General features: G+C 42.0%; 1 protein-coding gene across 1 annotated transcript in view; it reads right to left on the bottom strand.

Annotated features, from left to right (window-relative positions):
* The window catches only part of sh3gl3a (SH3-domain GRB2-like 3a), a 30798-nt gene extending 14574 nt beyond the window's left edge, over positions 1-16224 (bottom strand). The window contains exons 1-5 of the mRNA XM_034130543.1: positions 16079-16224; positions 3158-3226; positions 2454-2526; positions 2220-2363; positions 1963-2096 (exon numbers count right to left, since the gene is read on the bottom strand). Of these exons, the coding sequence (XP_033986434.1) occupies positions 1963-2096; positions 2220-2363; positions 2454-2526; positions 3158-3226; positions 16079-16123 (465 nt within the window). The 5' untranslated portion in view covers positions 16124-16224. The remainder of the gene's footprint in view (positions 1-1962; positions 2097-2219; positions 2364-2453; positions 2527-3157; positions 3227-16078) is intronic.
* Between the last annotated feature and the right edge of the window lie 340 nt (positions 16225-16564).

The raw sequence follows: 16564 nt of genomic DNA on the forward strand, positions 1-16564 counted from the left end.
GGTGTGCCCTGGATTACACCATCTATCATTCACAAACACAGCCAGCCCTCCTCCTTTCCTCTTACCACTCTCTCTCGTCCTGTCCGCCCTCAGCAGATGAAAACCATCCAGTGTAGCGTTAGTGTCCGGGGTTAACTCCGTTAGCCACGTCTCAGTAAACACAAGGATACTGCTCTCCCGATACTGCCTCTTATGCCGGGTCAGCACCGCGATCTCGTCCATCTTGTTCGGGAAGAGATCTCACATTCCCCATGGTGATAGATGGAAGGACAGGTCTGTATCGTCTCCTCCTGGCTCGCAGCTTTGCCCCGGCACGGCGTCCCCGTCTCTTTCTCCTCAGCTTGCGGGGAACAGCGGGTCTATCGCCGGTTAGCATTGCCATGCTACGGAAGGCTAACATAAACAGTACTAAAAAGAGTGCAAAAAGTACGGGCCTGACGTCCATAGTGCAAGTATAAGTTAAACAAAGTATATACAATAAAAATAAAAAGATAAGATAGGCACAAAATAAGTAAATATAAGGAAAACTACTCAGTGTGAGTAAGAGCTGCTGTAACTGGCTGCCACTAGCGCGGCGCCGGAAGAAACACTGTGTTTTAAACACTGTCAAAATGATTAGAATTTGAGGGCAAGGTTTTAAAGCACGGAATAACATCAATACATTCTCGTAGTGTAGGCAAGGCAAGGCAAGTTTATTTATATAGCACCTTTCAACACAAGGCAATTCAAAGTGCTTTACAAAAAATGAAAGACATTAAGAAAATGGCATTTAAAATCAGTCATTAAAAAGAAAAGATAATAAAATAAACATTAAAAGAAAAAATACATGGATAAAAGTTACAGTGCAGTTTAAGATGTGAATAGTTCAATTAAAAGCGGCGACAAAAAGAAAAGTCTTCAGCCTGGATTTAAAAGTAGTAAGAGTTGCAGCGGACCTGCAGGTTTCTGGAGCATAATAACTGAACGCTGCTTTACCATGTTTAGTTCTGACTCTGGGGACAGAAAGCTGACCAGTCCCTGAAGACCTGAGAGTTCTGGATGGTTCATAATTTAGCAGTAGGTCAGACATGTATTTTGGGCCTAAACCATTCAAAGCTTTATAAACCAGCAACAATATTTTGAAATCTATTATTTGACACACAGGAAGCCAGTGTAAGGACTTCAGAACAGGAGTGATGTGATCCACTTTCTTAGTGTTAGTGAGGACTCGAGCAGCGGCGTTCTGAATTAGCTGCAGCTTTCTAATAGATTTTTTAGTGAGACCTGTGAAGACACCATTGCAGTAGTCGAGTCTACTGAAGATAAAATCATGGACAAGTTTTTCCAAATCCTGCTGTGACATTAGTCTTTTAATCCTAGATATGTTCTTTAGGTGATAGTAGGCTGATTTAGTTATTGTTTTAATGTGACTGTTGAAACTCAGGTCAGAGTCCATGACTACACCTAGATTTCTGGCTTTATCTGTTGTTTTGAACATTGCAGACTGAAGCTCAGCGCTAACTTTTATACGTTCTGCCTTGGCTCCAAAAACCATTACCTCAGTTTTATCTTTGTTTAATTGGAGAAAGTTCTGACACATCCAGTCATTGATTTGTGCAATGCACTTACTCAGTGTTTGAATTGGAGCATAGTCTCCTGGTGAAATTGTTACGTAAATCTGTGTGTCATCCGCATAGCTATGGTAACTTATTTTGTTGTTCTTCATTATCTGAGCCAGTGGTAGCATGTAGATGTTAAAGAGAAGAGGCCCCAAGATGGAGCCTTGAGGTACCCCACATGTCATATTTGTCAACTCAGATGTGTATTTACCTATAGAAACAAAGTTGTTTCTGTCCTTTAAGTAGGATTCAAACCAATTTAGAACTGTTTCCGAAAGTCCCACCCTGTTTTCCAGTCGGTCTAGTAATATGTTGTGGTCAACAGTGTCAAACGTGTAGTGTAGTGTGGCTGCTCTTTATGTACCGTGATCTCTTTCAGGTCCTTGTCCTGTAGATGCTGCAGGGGGTCAATAAAGTTTTGTTTGACACTTATGTCCAGGGAGTCCTTCACATCGGCCATCTGCCTCATGGCCTCCCCCATATCGGTCAGAGCGCAGCCTGCAGGAGGAGAACCAGCAGACACTGATACAGAGATCCTCTGAACTTGAATGAGAAACCCATCAATGTGCTTTCTGCAGCACGGCCACTATCTAGGTGTTTGTGGAATATGATGATGGGTACCAAAGATGGAGTCCTCTCCCAGATCCTGTCCGTGGCGCAGCATGCAGTCTCCCAGCAGCCCCTCAGACTGGGGGTACCCGGTGTTCTTCACCTGCCCTCGGATCTTAGACATGGTGTTCAGCATGTTCAGTTTGGCTCGAGACGCTGCGGAGGGAGACATTCATCCCTGATTCATTTTACAAGGCAGTGTTGTAGTGGCAGATGACAAAATAGCATACGATATGTATTTGTTACCTGGGTTAGGCTGCAGGTATTCTGTTGTTTTGGACAAGAGGTCAAACATGGACTTGTTGGTCACATCTATTTTCTAATGGGAGCCAAATAGGAACATTAAAAAAAGAAATGTTGCAGTTATGGGTATGTTCCAGCTCTGGAGGATATTTAAACACTCATTTCAGTCAATCATTCACTTGTCTAAGCTGGGTTCATGGTTCAGAATTACCATATTTTATAAGTATAGTTTATACATATACAATACATTATAACATGAATGAAGATTCTGAAGTTTCTCAGCGAAGTTGATTCTGGACTGAAAGCAGATGAAGGCTGCAGTAAGGCTTGTTGTGTTCTTGATGTCCTTTAGAGTAAAAGTGTTGGTTAGATTGATGGAAGGTGTTTCAGCGACATGTCCATCTTCCTCCGACTGCGTAAACCTTCATTGTTGTTAATAAAGCTCAAACTAAACATAACAGAAAAGTCTATTCACATCTTTGTATCCTTATATCTTAAAATGAGTGCTAAAGATGTGTTTTCACTCCCTTTCTGGACCCTGATATGTGTCTTCAGGTGGCAGCTCATTTAGTAATAATCTGACCAAAAGAAGACGTTAGTATTATCCGCCATCAGGTCTTTTTGAAAAAGTTATTTTCCGAGACCATCTCAGATAAATGCTCTTCAGAGATTGTTGTTAAACTTGAATTTCAACTCTCTGGACTCACCCTCTCCATCTCCACAAAGTCCTGGTGCAGCTTGGTTCCCTCCGCCCCGCTGATCTTCTCACTGAGCAGCTGCACACAGCACAGAGAATACAGAGAGCTGTTGTGTAAAAGCGTATGAGTTCTGTCAGTACGTCGTGCACTGGCTGAATGGCATATACCTCTTAGTGTCACAATATACCTCTTAGTGTTACAAGGAAAATAATGTTTCACAAACTTGGTTCAATATTAGCAACAGGGCAAGCAGCCAAACCCTTCATAACAGCAGACATGTAAACCAAATGCCCAGGAGATCCAAATGAAACAATGAAAAGTTGAATACCGTTTTCTATCATTGGAAAGCCTGTTGCCATGAAAAGAGGAGTAAGACGATCTGAAAGGCTTTGCTGTCTTTCATTAGATGAATCCTACGAGCCAGATACACATCATTGTGATGGCTGAAAATCCAAAGTGATCCTGAAAATAACATGTGGCAATAATAGCTGGGACATAAAGCGTCTTATTCTACATCTATAAATCTCGCTCTTGTTGCCGTAACAACGGTTCTTACAATGTGTGACCCCAGGATATCATGTGACCTGATCACCTGGCACCTTCTTTGAGAAAGTCTGCTGATCCTCAGTCACACCTGGAAACGAGCAGGTCATTTACAACTCCCATTACTCATGATTCCAGAAGCTCCCTGCAGAGTGTGCTGACGTCGCTCTGCAGTGGATCTCATGGGATCTCAGCTGATTATCTTTCATCAAACAACATCCGTGCACCTCTGATCCAATCTTACAAATAATCTATGACCGTGATAAATTCATAAATGGGATTTGGACAATTAAAATACTTTAAGAAACAAAGCATATCATTTCTTGATAGAATCTATTGTTAATCAAAGTCATTATAACAGTCTTTGTTAGTCTTTCCAATGTTCGAACAATCCCTATCTCTGGTTGTTCTACACAGAAGCACCAGGCCTTTGAAAACACATCTTCATATGATGATTATGAAGGACTGTTCTTAGTTTAGGGGCTTTTTCAAATGTTCAAACATTTTCCACAGTAAGCCCACCTTATTAGATGATAAGAGTTATAGGAGTTATATATACAGTATAACAGCTTGGGTTGTGTATTCAGTGGACCTGGCACAGCTGATTGTGCTGCCAGCAGCGGACAGTTGTAGTTACCAAGTGGGTCAGAGGCGGGTAGCGCAGAGTGGACTGAACTGGGAGGTCCAGTATACATCTCTACTGTCTGCTACAGCTGTTTGCTGTTACATCATTCAGACCATGCTTAACATGATACATATGATAATCTCATATCTATCATCTCATCTCTCTCTTGGAAAGAAAACACATGATATTTCTTTAAAGTTCTGTCAAACATACAAGCTTGTCACAATAGTTGAATCCACTTCAGTATATTTACTGAGAAGAAGCTCTATGTGCACTACCTGCTAAAAACAGCAAATCTCTTCATCAGTCTCAATACAAAGAATAAACCGATATGTTTGGAAAAAATTGTGCAGATTTAGCATTTTTCAATTTATTTTGATGACATACATTTGTATATGAATGCTCTCAGCCTTTCCATCAGTGTGTCTCTGGATCAGATCCATGCAGGGAGGGGGGGGGGGGGCTTTGGAAAGAAAGAAACCTGAAGTGTTATTATTTCTTTCTTTTGATATACCCTTAATCTTCCAACAGAGGGGACATGTACATTCTGCATTTGACCCATCCTAGTGTCAGGAGCAGTGGGCTGCCAGTATGTACGGCGCCCGGGGAGCAGTGCCTTGCTCAGTGACACCTCGGTAGCACTTGGTCTTATTGTATTGAGTATGCTTAGGAAAGAATAACAAGTTAGAAGGAAAAAATGAAATGTATTTACAAAGACATGCTCGGGGCCAGATGCACGAAGGGACAGCTGGAGCAACATGCTGCTGGCTGCTTTCAATACACACACACAGAGCTGCAGCTATCCTGAGCAGGCCTGAGTTTGTTAGGCTCAGCAGACACACACACGTTTGGATAGACAGATGCTTCGAGGTGAAGGGACTGCAGCGAGCTGCGACCGACACCACCAGGATGTTCCTTTTATCTTCCAAACACAGATCAGAGCAGCTGAAGCGCTGCAGGTTTGTTAGCAGTCGGGGCTTTGATTGTGTGGCTGTGTTGTTGGATCTGTGTGATCTTCTTCCTGCACTCTGAACTCTTACAGGTGGGCCGGGGACAAACACCCAGCTCTTTCCTTCCTTTGTAGAGAGCACACACACACTCACACAGCAGCACAGTATCTTAGTGTTTTTCATTCTGCATAATATCAAACATAATAGAGCGTTGTAGTGATGACGTATTTTTGCAGGCCGACCCGGAAAATACCATGGCATGGGCTCCCCCGACCAAAAAGCAATAAGATATTTCTATTGGACTTGTGACATTATGGACATATTGGACCTTATTTTCAGGATAATCTCAAAATATGAAATTCAGCTTTTATAATAGTTGAAGCGTAAATGCAATCAGCAGAAATGTAACGTTAGGCTATAAAGGAACTACCGTGTGGTCACATGACCTGACGACACCACACCAAGCTAAAGGCTAGGTTCTGGTTACAATCTGAAAACTGTGTTCAGTTTGCAGTTGGTGGAAGGATAACAAATTAAGTATTCATTTAAAAAAAGACATTTGATTTACCATTAGGTCCATAACTTTGGGGGGTGGGGGGGGGGGGTGGAGGCGGGTGGACAATGTAACGCTGTAACCAGATGAGTGATTACAGCGAAAAACGAAGAGAAGAAGAAGTGATTACAGCGCCCGGTATCATTTTACACACATTTGTATCATACAGATGCAGGACTTACACACGCCTGCTTTCTAACCGACAGGTCCGCACGCACTCCCCAGCCGAAACTCTAATAAGCATTCATTCACAAACTAAATCAGGAGACCTTTAACGTTTTACGTCCGATTCGCTCCTTTTTTCCTCGCTGTACACAGCTCCAGTTTGGGCATTGGCCTGTCATCAGATTTAATTTTAATTGCTGCTGTAGCGGAAGTTTAGTAGAATTATTTTTGATTAAATACTCCAAATCTCCATCCTCCATAATTGCACTTGCTTCAGTTGGTTGCTACTTTCTAACGGCGGTGAGAGTGGTGCAGTGACGCTATCTATCTATCAATTAGATTTATGATTCGAAAATGATAAAAGTAGAGTAGACATGTGGATATTATCCGGCTGAACAAAACGTGCATTTATCTAACAGGTTCGTTTTCCACAGACCTTATTTCCAGCTCATTTCCAAAATCCTATGGAGAAATCCCATTGCTTTTTTGTAGAGGGAACCCGAGCGCAGCTTACTTCCGGGTTTTAGGACGCGTCACTGCACCACTAAGTTGATGCGATTTGATTGGATTGTGAGGCAAGGGAAGCCAGCCGCCTCTGGCTTTCTTTGGCATGGCTCTGACTAATCACAGCTTGGCAGGGGCATGACGTCAGCCTTGTCTGATTGGTCAATCCCTCCATTTTTTTTCACCAAGGGAAGCCAATTTCGGCTGGCCTCCTCTCGCAACAGAGAGTGCAATCTACTGTTTCACCATAACATCTAGAGGGGCGCTGTTTCACTCTTTGTAAAATACTCAATGAGAATGGGGGAGAGACGGGCCGGCAGCAACACACAGCAAAGAAGAATTTCCGAAACTAAACGAAGTGTTTTTATTTATTTATTAAAATTATAACTACAATCCGAAAAAACAGGGGAAGCCTGGCTTCCCTTGGCCTCCAGGAGAAAACGCCACTGCTTTCCACTGAAACTCAGTTCTTGCAGCACTAAATGAGAACTTTTGTTTTCCACCGCCCGGAGCCCAAGTGGTGCTACATCATGACATCATCGTTAATGACACTGATTTTCTCGGCAACGTCGCTCACAACAATGGCGGACTGCGTGGGGTCGATGCTTGTGTTGCTTTTAATCGTACGAAGCCAGATTTAAAAAAAAAAAGCGACTTCTCCAACTCTGTCCTCTTCTCCAGAGTGCCGTGGTTCTTTGTTCACCAATGCACGCTGCTACTTTATACGTGTGTTTATATAAGTGTGTGCTCGCGTTCTAGTCACTTTGCTCAGCGCTACTGCTTGTTACAACTTTATTGTCTTCGCCGTACTCACCATGAAGTGTTCTTGGTCAGGTTAATCTCGCACAGCCTCCAACGTATCTGGTTGGTTTATCTGTTTGTGTGTGTTAGCAGAACCATTTTGTTTCACTGTGTCTCCCAAAGGAGTTGTAATGCAGAGAGAAAGTGTGTGTTCAATGGTGTGGGAGTGAGTTGGAGCCTGCAGCTATGATGAGAGCAGGAACAAGCAAAAAAGAGCACATCCACTGTCAGTCTGGTAAAACCACTGGACAGCGTTTTGTTCGCAATGTTCTTTTTTAGACCATTTTTACAACTTACACAATTCTATGGTGACAGGGGATTACAAGCATATACAATATATACAATGATGGTAAAGTACTCATATTCTTTACTTAAGTAAAAGTAGCAATACTTAATGTAAAACTACTCCGAAACAAGTAAACGTTTTCAATTCAAAATGTAACTTAAGTAAAAGTACACAAGAGAAATATACTGAAGTACCAGAATTCAAAGCACTTGTTTTACCTATAGTGGCCCATTTGAGAATCATATACATTTAATAACAGATTTTGATTATTGATGCATTAATGTGTTTATAACAGCTCGTAAATGTAGAGCTTATGTAAATTACTTTGTATACGGCTACTAAATATCTGAACTTATATTAATATATCAATATGTTTATTAATTAGTTGATTTGTTAGCTTATAATCGGAATCTGAAAAGATTCTAGTAACTCAAGCGCTCAAACAAATAGAGTAGAAGTATAAAGTTGCATAAAATGGAAATACTCAAGGAAAGTATCTAATAATTGTACTTAAGTACAGTACTTGACCTAATGTACTTCATTCAATTCCACCACTGAATATATGTATAAATACAACATTGAAATAACCAATGGCACAGAATGAGTTCAACTATGGTAAAACCTCAGTAGTGTTCATCCCTGGAAAGCCACACCTTTGATTAAACAATGAGTGGTGAAGATTGCACTTATCTTTAGAGTAGCAGAAACCTCACAGATTACACCATGCAGGAATACATTCCAAAGCTGCCTTAAACCCCTTCACCAAGTTAATATTACTATGAGTCTACAGATATACTCAAATACCAAACCATCTAAATCAAAGGTATGAAGGTATGCCTCCTTACAGGCATGTGTTGTTGTGTGTTTAGTGTGTCATGTGTGCGCATTTGTCAGGTGTGTGGGTTGAAAAGCTTGATATGTCCTTGGCTAGATAACACAGTGAAAAGAGCCTTTATTCAGAGTTCACTGTGTGTGTGTGTGTGTGTGTGTGTGTGTGTGTGTGTGTGTGTGTGTGTGTGTGTGTGTGTGTGTAGGGGATCAGGGTTGTTGGACTGTGGGTGGAACTGTTAACGTGTCCGAGTTTCAGTGTGAGGAGGAAGAGGCAGCAGACATATTGTTCATGTTTTCTTTCAGACGGACGGGCAGATATATCAGCAGCCTAACATCATCACAGCATCTCCTGATAAACTGTACGTGTGTTAACAAGGTTGTGAACTGAAAATAGACCCTCACTAGATTTCCATGAACCTCTATGAAACTACTATTAGAGAAAAAGGCCCAGATTAGACAGGGCCACGTTATTGGATCAACCCTTCCTCGTCATGCCTGTAATGTCCTCATTAGAGGCCGGACACATCTGTCTGCTGGCGTCAGCAGTGAGGTCAGCTGGAGAGCCCTGTCAGTTTAACGTCATTATTATCCCTTCACTCAGGCCACATGTGGAACAGAAAATCATATTGACAGTGCCACTCATGTTTCATTTTCCTTTTTTTTCCGACCAAGTTTCTCTGTTAAGAGTCACTCAGAGAGAACAGGAAACACTGCCACTGTGAAAGAAGAATGGTGGCCTTGAGACATCATCAAACCCGGCAGCCTGATACTGGATTTTTGAGGACAATACCAAAATCAATATTTGAGAGCTTGAAAATCAAATGACAGCATTTTGTCTGATATAAAGTTCAGCTACAATTAAAAGTTGTTGAAATAACAGCATTCCTTTCACCAAGGTGTCAGCTGTATCTCTATCTGGAGTAAGTGTGTTTACCGTGCATAGGTCATACTGATAATATGTTGCTGCTGCACAGTAAAGATAGTTGCAGGCATGCATGACACAATGTGTGTACCCTGACCTGTGATGAAGACGTGATGCAGATCTGACCCTGAGGCTCACCAACCCTGAGCAATACATGCAAGTCACTTCATAAGTTTAACTCGTAAATTACACTAATGCATATAGTAAATACGTATGTTGATTCTGATTGGTGCAACTTGAGATTTTTAAATTCCACTGCGGACCCGCGGACCCTCTTTCTCCCCACCTCTACCTTCAGCTGTTCGAAGGATAAACGCCAATAACAACAACAAAAAACCTACGTTTTTGTAAAGAAAGAAATGTTATGAAATATAATTGTTAATCCATTCTCCTCAAACAACAGTCAGATCAGAATACTGCTAACACATGTTACCAACCAATCAGACCCACTGTGAGGAGCCCAGATCAGATCAAAACGGATCGGCCTTTCAAAATGTACTGACACTCACTGCCGCTGAGGGATGGTCTGCCACCAGATCTCCTCTGTGCATGTGAGCCTCAACATTTCAGTTGACAGTTAGACCCCATTTACACGCAAACGCATACGAAACACAAACGAACCGAATACGATATAAAAAAAGTATTCCATTCACACGAGACCGCTCGGGAGCGCTGGAGACGCTGTAGTACATATGCCGGGCCTGTAAGTGGCGCTGTACTTTCGCCACAAAATACACCAAAAGCAGCGAAGAAGACCCCCGAGCATGGTTGCCCTTCTGTTTATGCCCCGCGGTGGATTTAGCAACATGTAGTTCATGTAATTCTCCATGTCCACTTGTTGCTGATGGTTGTGGTAGAGGAGCTGTAGATTTTGCACTAACATCTGTAGCATGGTCAGTAGCAGTAGCAGTAGCTACTGACAGTAGCTACTGACCATGCTACAGCAGTGAGCAGCAGAGGTGGGGAGAGGCGGGGCTATTGCGTCATCGTTATCAGGAAATGATCGTATAGGGCGTACACACTGAGCCGCTTGGCCCTCCAGAGCGTTCCGTTTGCAGATCTATCCACCTTGGGACCTGTTATCGTTTGCGGGGTCCGTTTCCGCGTTTCCGTTACGGCCTCGTGTGAACGTTAGAAAGGGGATCTTATCAAACCATCCTGACTGAACCCAGTTGTTTCTGCTCCATTCCTCTGCCGTGGTGATCTCACGGTGATGATAGAGCTTGTGCTGCTTCCCTCCTGCATGTGCATGAGAACGCAAACGGTTGTATCCGCTACTTTTCTCTTTCGTATAGCCCGTTCGTTGATTTTATGCATTCATTTCTATTTTCATAATATACATTGTTTGTTATTGATTGTCAGTCAGGCTTGGAATTTCCATTTGGCCTTTGGTGTCACAAATTTTTTTAGGGCACAAAGGCCATTGAGGGAAAGATTAGGATTTCGAGCTTACTAATAAATAACTTCACTTTCTGATAAGAAAAACAAACGAATGATATGGAAAACAAATCACTTTTTTAATATCAATAATGTCAAACATTATAATCATATAGGCCTATGCCTCCTTAGTATTACCGTATATCAAATTAAATACTCTACTTTGAATAATTAGTGTTTGGTATGCTTTCCATCTACAACTTCTCCCATTCACAAATCCGAAATCAAATCATAAAATCAAAATTCTATTAATATGTAACAAATATATTCCATTTCAGAGCAGAAGAAACAGCCTTCAAGGGTCCAACTCTGCACATACATCATTCAGCAGTGCACAGTGAAGCTCCAACATTCAACTGTACGAACAAGCAATACTTTGAAATGCAAAGTGTGTGTGTGTGTGCGTGTGTGTGTGTGTACGAGAGTCTCTTTAATAAAACATTTCAACTCGAGCGCCAAATTCGCGTGACGCGTTCTCGTGGTAGCCAATCAGCAGTGAGGATCTCAGCCTGCCGTCACTGACATGGAACCACAAAACCAAAACATCAGCCGTTAGCACTCAGAGCTCACAGCTCCTTATATCTGTTCAGAAACTGGACTAAAGTTAAACAAGTACAAAACACAGACTGTCTGTGTCATGGCGAATACAGTCGCTGTTGTATCTGTGTCTGTATCATGTTGCTGTGAGTTTGGACGGAGCAGCTACAACTTTAGCTTAGCCTGATCGATCCATTCTCCATTCAGAAAAACACGCATTTTAAAAGGTTTTTCGCCTGCCGTCCTGTCAAAGCATTGATTCATGGTTTTTACTAACCTTTATCAGTATGTTGTTACTTCGGCATCATTTTGAAACGTGTATTACAATTAAATCACGGTAAAATATGTTCATTTTGTCGCGTCCTGGCCAGCGCGTCTTGTTTGAATGATGCGAGTAAACACAGCTGACAGCCGCGGTGAAACTCGAGCGATTAGAGCAATGCGAATATTCGCATCGCGTCCGGTGTGAACGCAGCATAATGCAGTTCAGAGACCAGACCACTGCTCTGACGCTTTTAAAGCAACTTCGAGATGTTAACAGTGTGAGGGGCACAAGGGCCATGGTGGCCGTAGGACGTACAATTATTTTCGGGACATCACTACCAGACCGAGGGGCCGTCATGGCCACCGTGAAATTCCTACCCTGTTGTCAGTTCATATTAACAAGTCCACATAATACACAAGGCTAAATCAGCTACAACATCTACAAACTAGCTATACAACTTGCAAGGTTTTGGGTTGTGACAATAAGATTTAAATAGTCTAATAGCTTAATCAGCTGTGGAGACCACAGTTCTATTTTCACATGTTGTCAATGGTGAAGGGTTAGGGTTGCCTCTAAAGTAAATATATTTATTTCAAGTTTGCAGTCTTTCTCTCTTTTAAATAAAGTGAAATCACAGAGAAGTAAAGGGATATCGTATACTTAATGTAAGTCGCTTTGGATAAAAGCTTCAGCTAAATGAAATGTAATTGTGGGTACGGCAGGTCTTGTCGACTCATTTCTGTGTATAAGACGTCAGGAGTATTAGCCATGAAACTCCAACTGTACTATGGACTTTGCACAGAACACTGAGCAGTACACTGAAACAACAGTGCTGTTATCAAGGCACTGATAGAGGAGGGGAGATTGGGCCCTCATATATTCTTCTACTGTACTTAAATGATTATTGATGCTTAATACTTTTTATAATTCAAACTTCAGATATTTTCTACACAGTTTTTCATTATTAGCCATATTTCCAAGCCTCAGAAAGCAGCAGCTCTGCTTCCTACAGCTCAGTGATCAGTATTGACTGAAGAGGAAATGAACAATGCCCACTGAGCGGATCTTCATTGTGGAAATAGTTTCAGATATGGTTGAAATAAACAGGAAGTGACAGTGGTTTCCTGTCCACTTATCATTGGCTGGTTTGGAGAGATTGATGCATCTGCTCTCAGTCTCCCTATGCATTTCACCTTCAGGAAGCAGGTGAAATTCCACACAATATTTGTACATGACATCTCATACACCTCTAAAAAGGGATATTTTGTTTGCTTTTTTTCCCCGTGGGTGATCATTCTTATCGATACGGTCTGGTTTCCAAAATAATTCTCCCTGTGTTTCATCAGCAGGAAACCCCTGCTCCTCACTGCAGGACTCACAGGACAACAGAGATCTTAAAGGTGCCATGGAAAATCTGGTAGAAAATACGGTTCACAATGACATGTGAAATTACTGCTCACTAACAGAAATTCTGTTTTTTTGTAATAAAAATAAGTGAGAGTGTGAAAGTGAAACAGAGAAAAAGCATGCCTACTCTCTCAGTATACAATCACAACACACAACCAGCTTGTACACAGGTGGATCCCCTGCATGGAGCCCAGATATCCACCCTGAGATTTCCATCCAGCTGTGAGTTTCCCCACAGAGGCTGGTCCAAGGTCAGCACTCTATCCAGTTAGCTATCAATGTCACACAAGACACCAGTTTTAATCTAATGGGGTGGAAGGAATGTGTTTATTAATGTAATAGTTTATTAGATTCTTTATTTTACATATACAGCACATGCCTTTGTCCCTGGTTCCATTAACTATATACATTTATCTGGTGATGAGAGGTTGTGTCAAATCAAATCAAATCACGTTTTATTTATATAGCACATTTTAAAAACGATTTTTGGTCGAGCCAAAGAAGACAGAAGACAATAAATTACAACAGCAAATATAAAAATCAAACACAGGGAAATGTCAGGAGTCGTGCTCCGCTCCGACTAGAAGGCCAGGGAGAAGAAGTTAGTCTTTAGTGTCGATTTAAAAACCCCTAGGGTCTGGGCCGACCTCACATGGAGGGGCAGAGTGTTCCATAGCCTAGGGCCAGTTGCTGCGAAGGCTCGATGACCTCGGGTTTCGAGCCTGGTCTTGGGCACTATCAGCAGCAGCTGGTCAGCAGACCTTAATGCTCTGGCCGGGGTGTAGCGTTGGAGGAGTTCTGCTATATATGACGGAGCCAGCCCAGTGTCAGTCCCTCCTGCTGCATTCAACTATTTCAGAGCCGGGTTTCTCTCCTTATTACCTAAATTGGCAGTGGCTCAGTCAGTAGGGGCTTGGACTGGGAGCCGTAGGGTCGCTGGTTCAAGTCCCCGACCAGACCTAAATATGGAGTGTGGACTTCTACTTGGAGAGGTCCCAGTTCACCTCCTGCCCTGCCGTGGTGCCCTTGAGCAAGGCACCGGACACCCCCCCTTCCCCCCCACTCCCATTGCTCCCCGGGCGCTGTACAATAGCTGCCCACTGCTCCTAGTACTAGACTCCTTGTACTAGGATGGGTTAAAAGCAGAGGCCAAATTTCACTGTGTGTGCTGTGTGCTCTGCATGTGTGACCATTAAAGAGGGTTTCATCCCTCCCTATTCTAAACGCCTAAAACCATAGATACACAACCACAAAATCGATAGATTACCGGTTATTTTTTAATTATACGAATATTTAAAAAAAGATTACGGCAACCTGTTGCTGCAAATAAGAGAGGTGTGCTGGCAGAGAATTACTAACTGTGTAAATGCACAAGTAATCCATCTATTTTTCTACTGGACAGCTGCCTATTCTGCAGCTCTTAGATTTTGAACTTGATGAAGCAGATTTAAACATAATACGAACTGCACTTAGGTCTGACACTGTCCCATAATGACAGAGACGTGTCAATCACTTTCGTTTTTGGCGAACTAAAGTTGAGATGAAGTGTTTTGATTGAATATTATCTGTGATAAATATCAATAGACTGCACATTTAAAAAAATCGGTTCCATTAGATGCAATGTTCCTTTAGATACAAAGTCTATGGACCTTTACTAGCTCATTTGAAAACAGACCAGTATGAAAACATAATCCAAAGTGCTGACGTTATGATTTGAGGGATATACTGGATATTACATGCAAGTAAGTGTAAAACTAACTAACCATTAATGTATACACCCTGCCCATTTATAGAAGGCTCATTTTAGAGCAGGAGTAGGCAAATGACCAGAGACAACGAGAAAACAGTGGACAACAGTGACGTCCAACTTCCTCACATGTTCTGCATCACAGTGCTTCTGTAACTCCAGGGCTTTGTCCCGTGTCATTAATGTGACTCTAATAATGTATTGCTAACATAGGGTAGCGTTACAGCTCAACAAGATTTCCGTTTAAAGTATTATATAGTATTCCCTCCGCTGACAATCTGTATCTCTCACAGAGCCACTGTTGAAGGTGACACTTTTTTCAAAGTGACTAGTTGGTGAAAGTTGTGTTGTAGTGGATTTCAATACAAACTTTTAACATAAATCTGGACTAGGTTATGTCTGCAGCTTAAGTTGCAATGGTGATGTACTAGTCAGGGTAAAGGAGAGCTACCTTTGTTATACAGAAAACTCTGGCTTTATTCATCTAATCATCTACTCAAACATCGAGTAAGCAGCTGGCTTTAAAAGCAACAGTGAGGCTGGGCTGCCCTTTTCCTATTTCTATTCCCACTGAGCATTGCGTCTGATTGGGACACGTGTCACATGTAGATGCATCTTATTGACAGAGAGAGAAAGAGAACATTTTAATAAGATAATAACAAAACTTATACTAATGATTGAAGCTCTACAAAACAAGTGGGCCCAACTGTCAAACCCAGCTCTTTCTGGTCTGGTAGAAGAATTCATCTATGCACAATGGTCCAATCAGCGGGCTGCACTGCCTTAAAAAGTAAGCAGGTGTTAGGGATAGGAATACACACTGCATCTGTCAATAAGAACCCTCTACAACAGTTTTAAGTATTAAGTAAATTAGTCAGGTAACACTTATCAATTATTGGTTATAATCAAACAGACAAAGATTGTTTAAATACAAAGATTCCATAAGAATTGTATTATATGTTTTCCTGGTCGGTGTCTAACGTTAGCACATGGTGTTAAATTAGTGTGTTGAGAGGTAATAACTCTGCCGGATGTTTCATGGATATCAGTGTTTCGTAAACGCTCTCAATTAAACTCAATCAAACAATGTGTGTTACTTATTCAAGAATACATTTCATGTTCTATTATTTTAACAGAGTTCGGTGCGTTGTCTCCGTACGAAACAGACTTAACTAAATAGAAAAGTGACGTTCCACAGACAGCTTTACCTCCAGAGGACCGTGTCACAGCCCCCTCAGCTACCTGTAGTAATCTGAAGTTTGGTACCAGTAATTCTGTCTGATCACGGTTCCATTATCGCAGCTGCACACTGGGTCCGGACTGAACAGTGGTTGTGTTCTGGAGGAGGACGGCTCACCTGACTGACTTTGTGGAACTGCTTCTTCAGCCCGGCCACAGACATCTTCCCCAGCCGTGTGAGGCGTCCCTCCTAGAGGAAGTGTTCCGTGAAGCCCCGAATAAACCCGGGGAAATGTCTGCTGAAGAAAGAGCCCGCGAGTCCTCACACCGCCCTCATCTGTCACTACACCTTCATCACAGCAGGGCGGCAAACTGGGCCGCCACAACCGGATTATCAGTGTCACAACAAGTAAAGCGTCACATTGTATATTGGGAATCGACGCTTCTCATTTCTTTACTTGTATTACACATCAACCGTACAACAGGAACAACGTTACTTTAGTCAGTTTGGTAGAATGTTAAGTTCAGTATTCATAAAACAGTTTTCAGTTGTAAATTTACATTGCGATACATTTTTTGACCTGTCTACTTTTTTCATTAATCTCATTCAGTTGAATACTCAAACTATGTTTGGGAGGTTTCATTACAGTTCTCAGTCACAATT

The sequence above is a fragment of the Trematomus bernacchii genome, unplaced genomic scaffold (assembly GCF_902827165.1).
Source record: "Trematomus bernacchii unplaced genomic scaffold, fTreBer1.1, whole genome shotgun sequence".
NCBI classification, from domain to species: domain Eukaryota; kingdom Metazoa; phylum Chordata; class Actinopteri; order Perciformes; family Nototheniidae; genus Trematomus; species Trematomus bernacchii.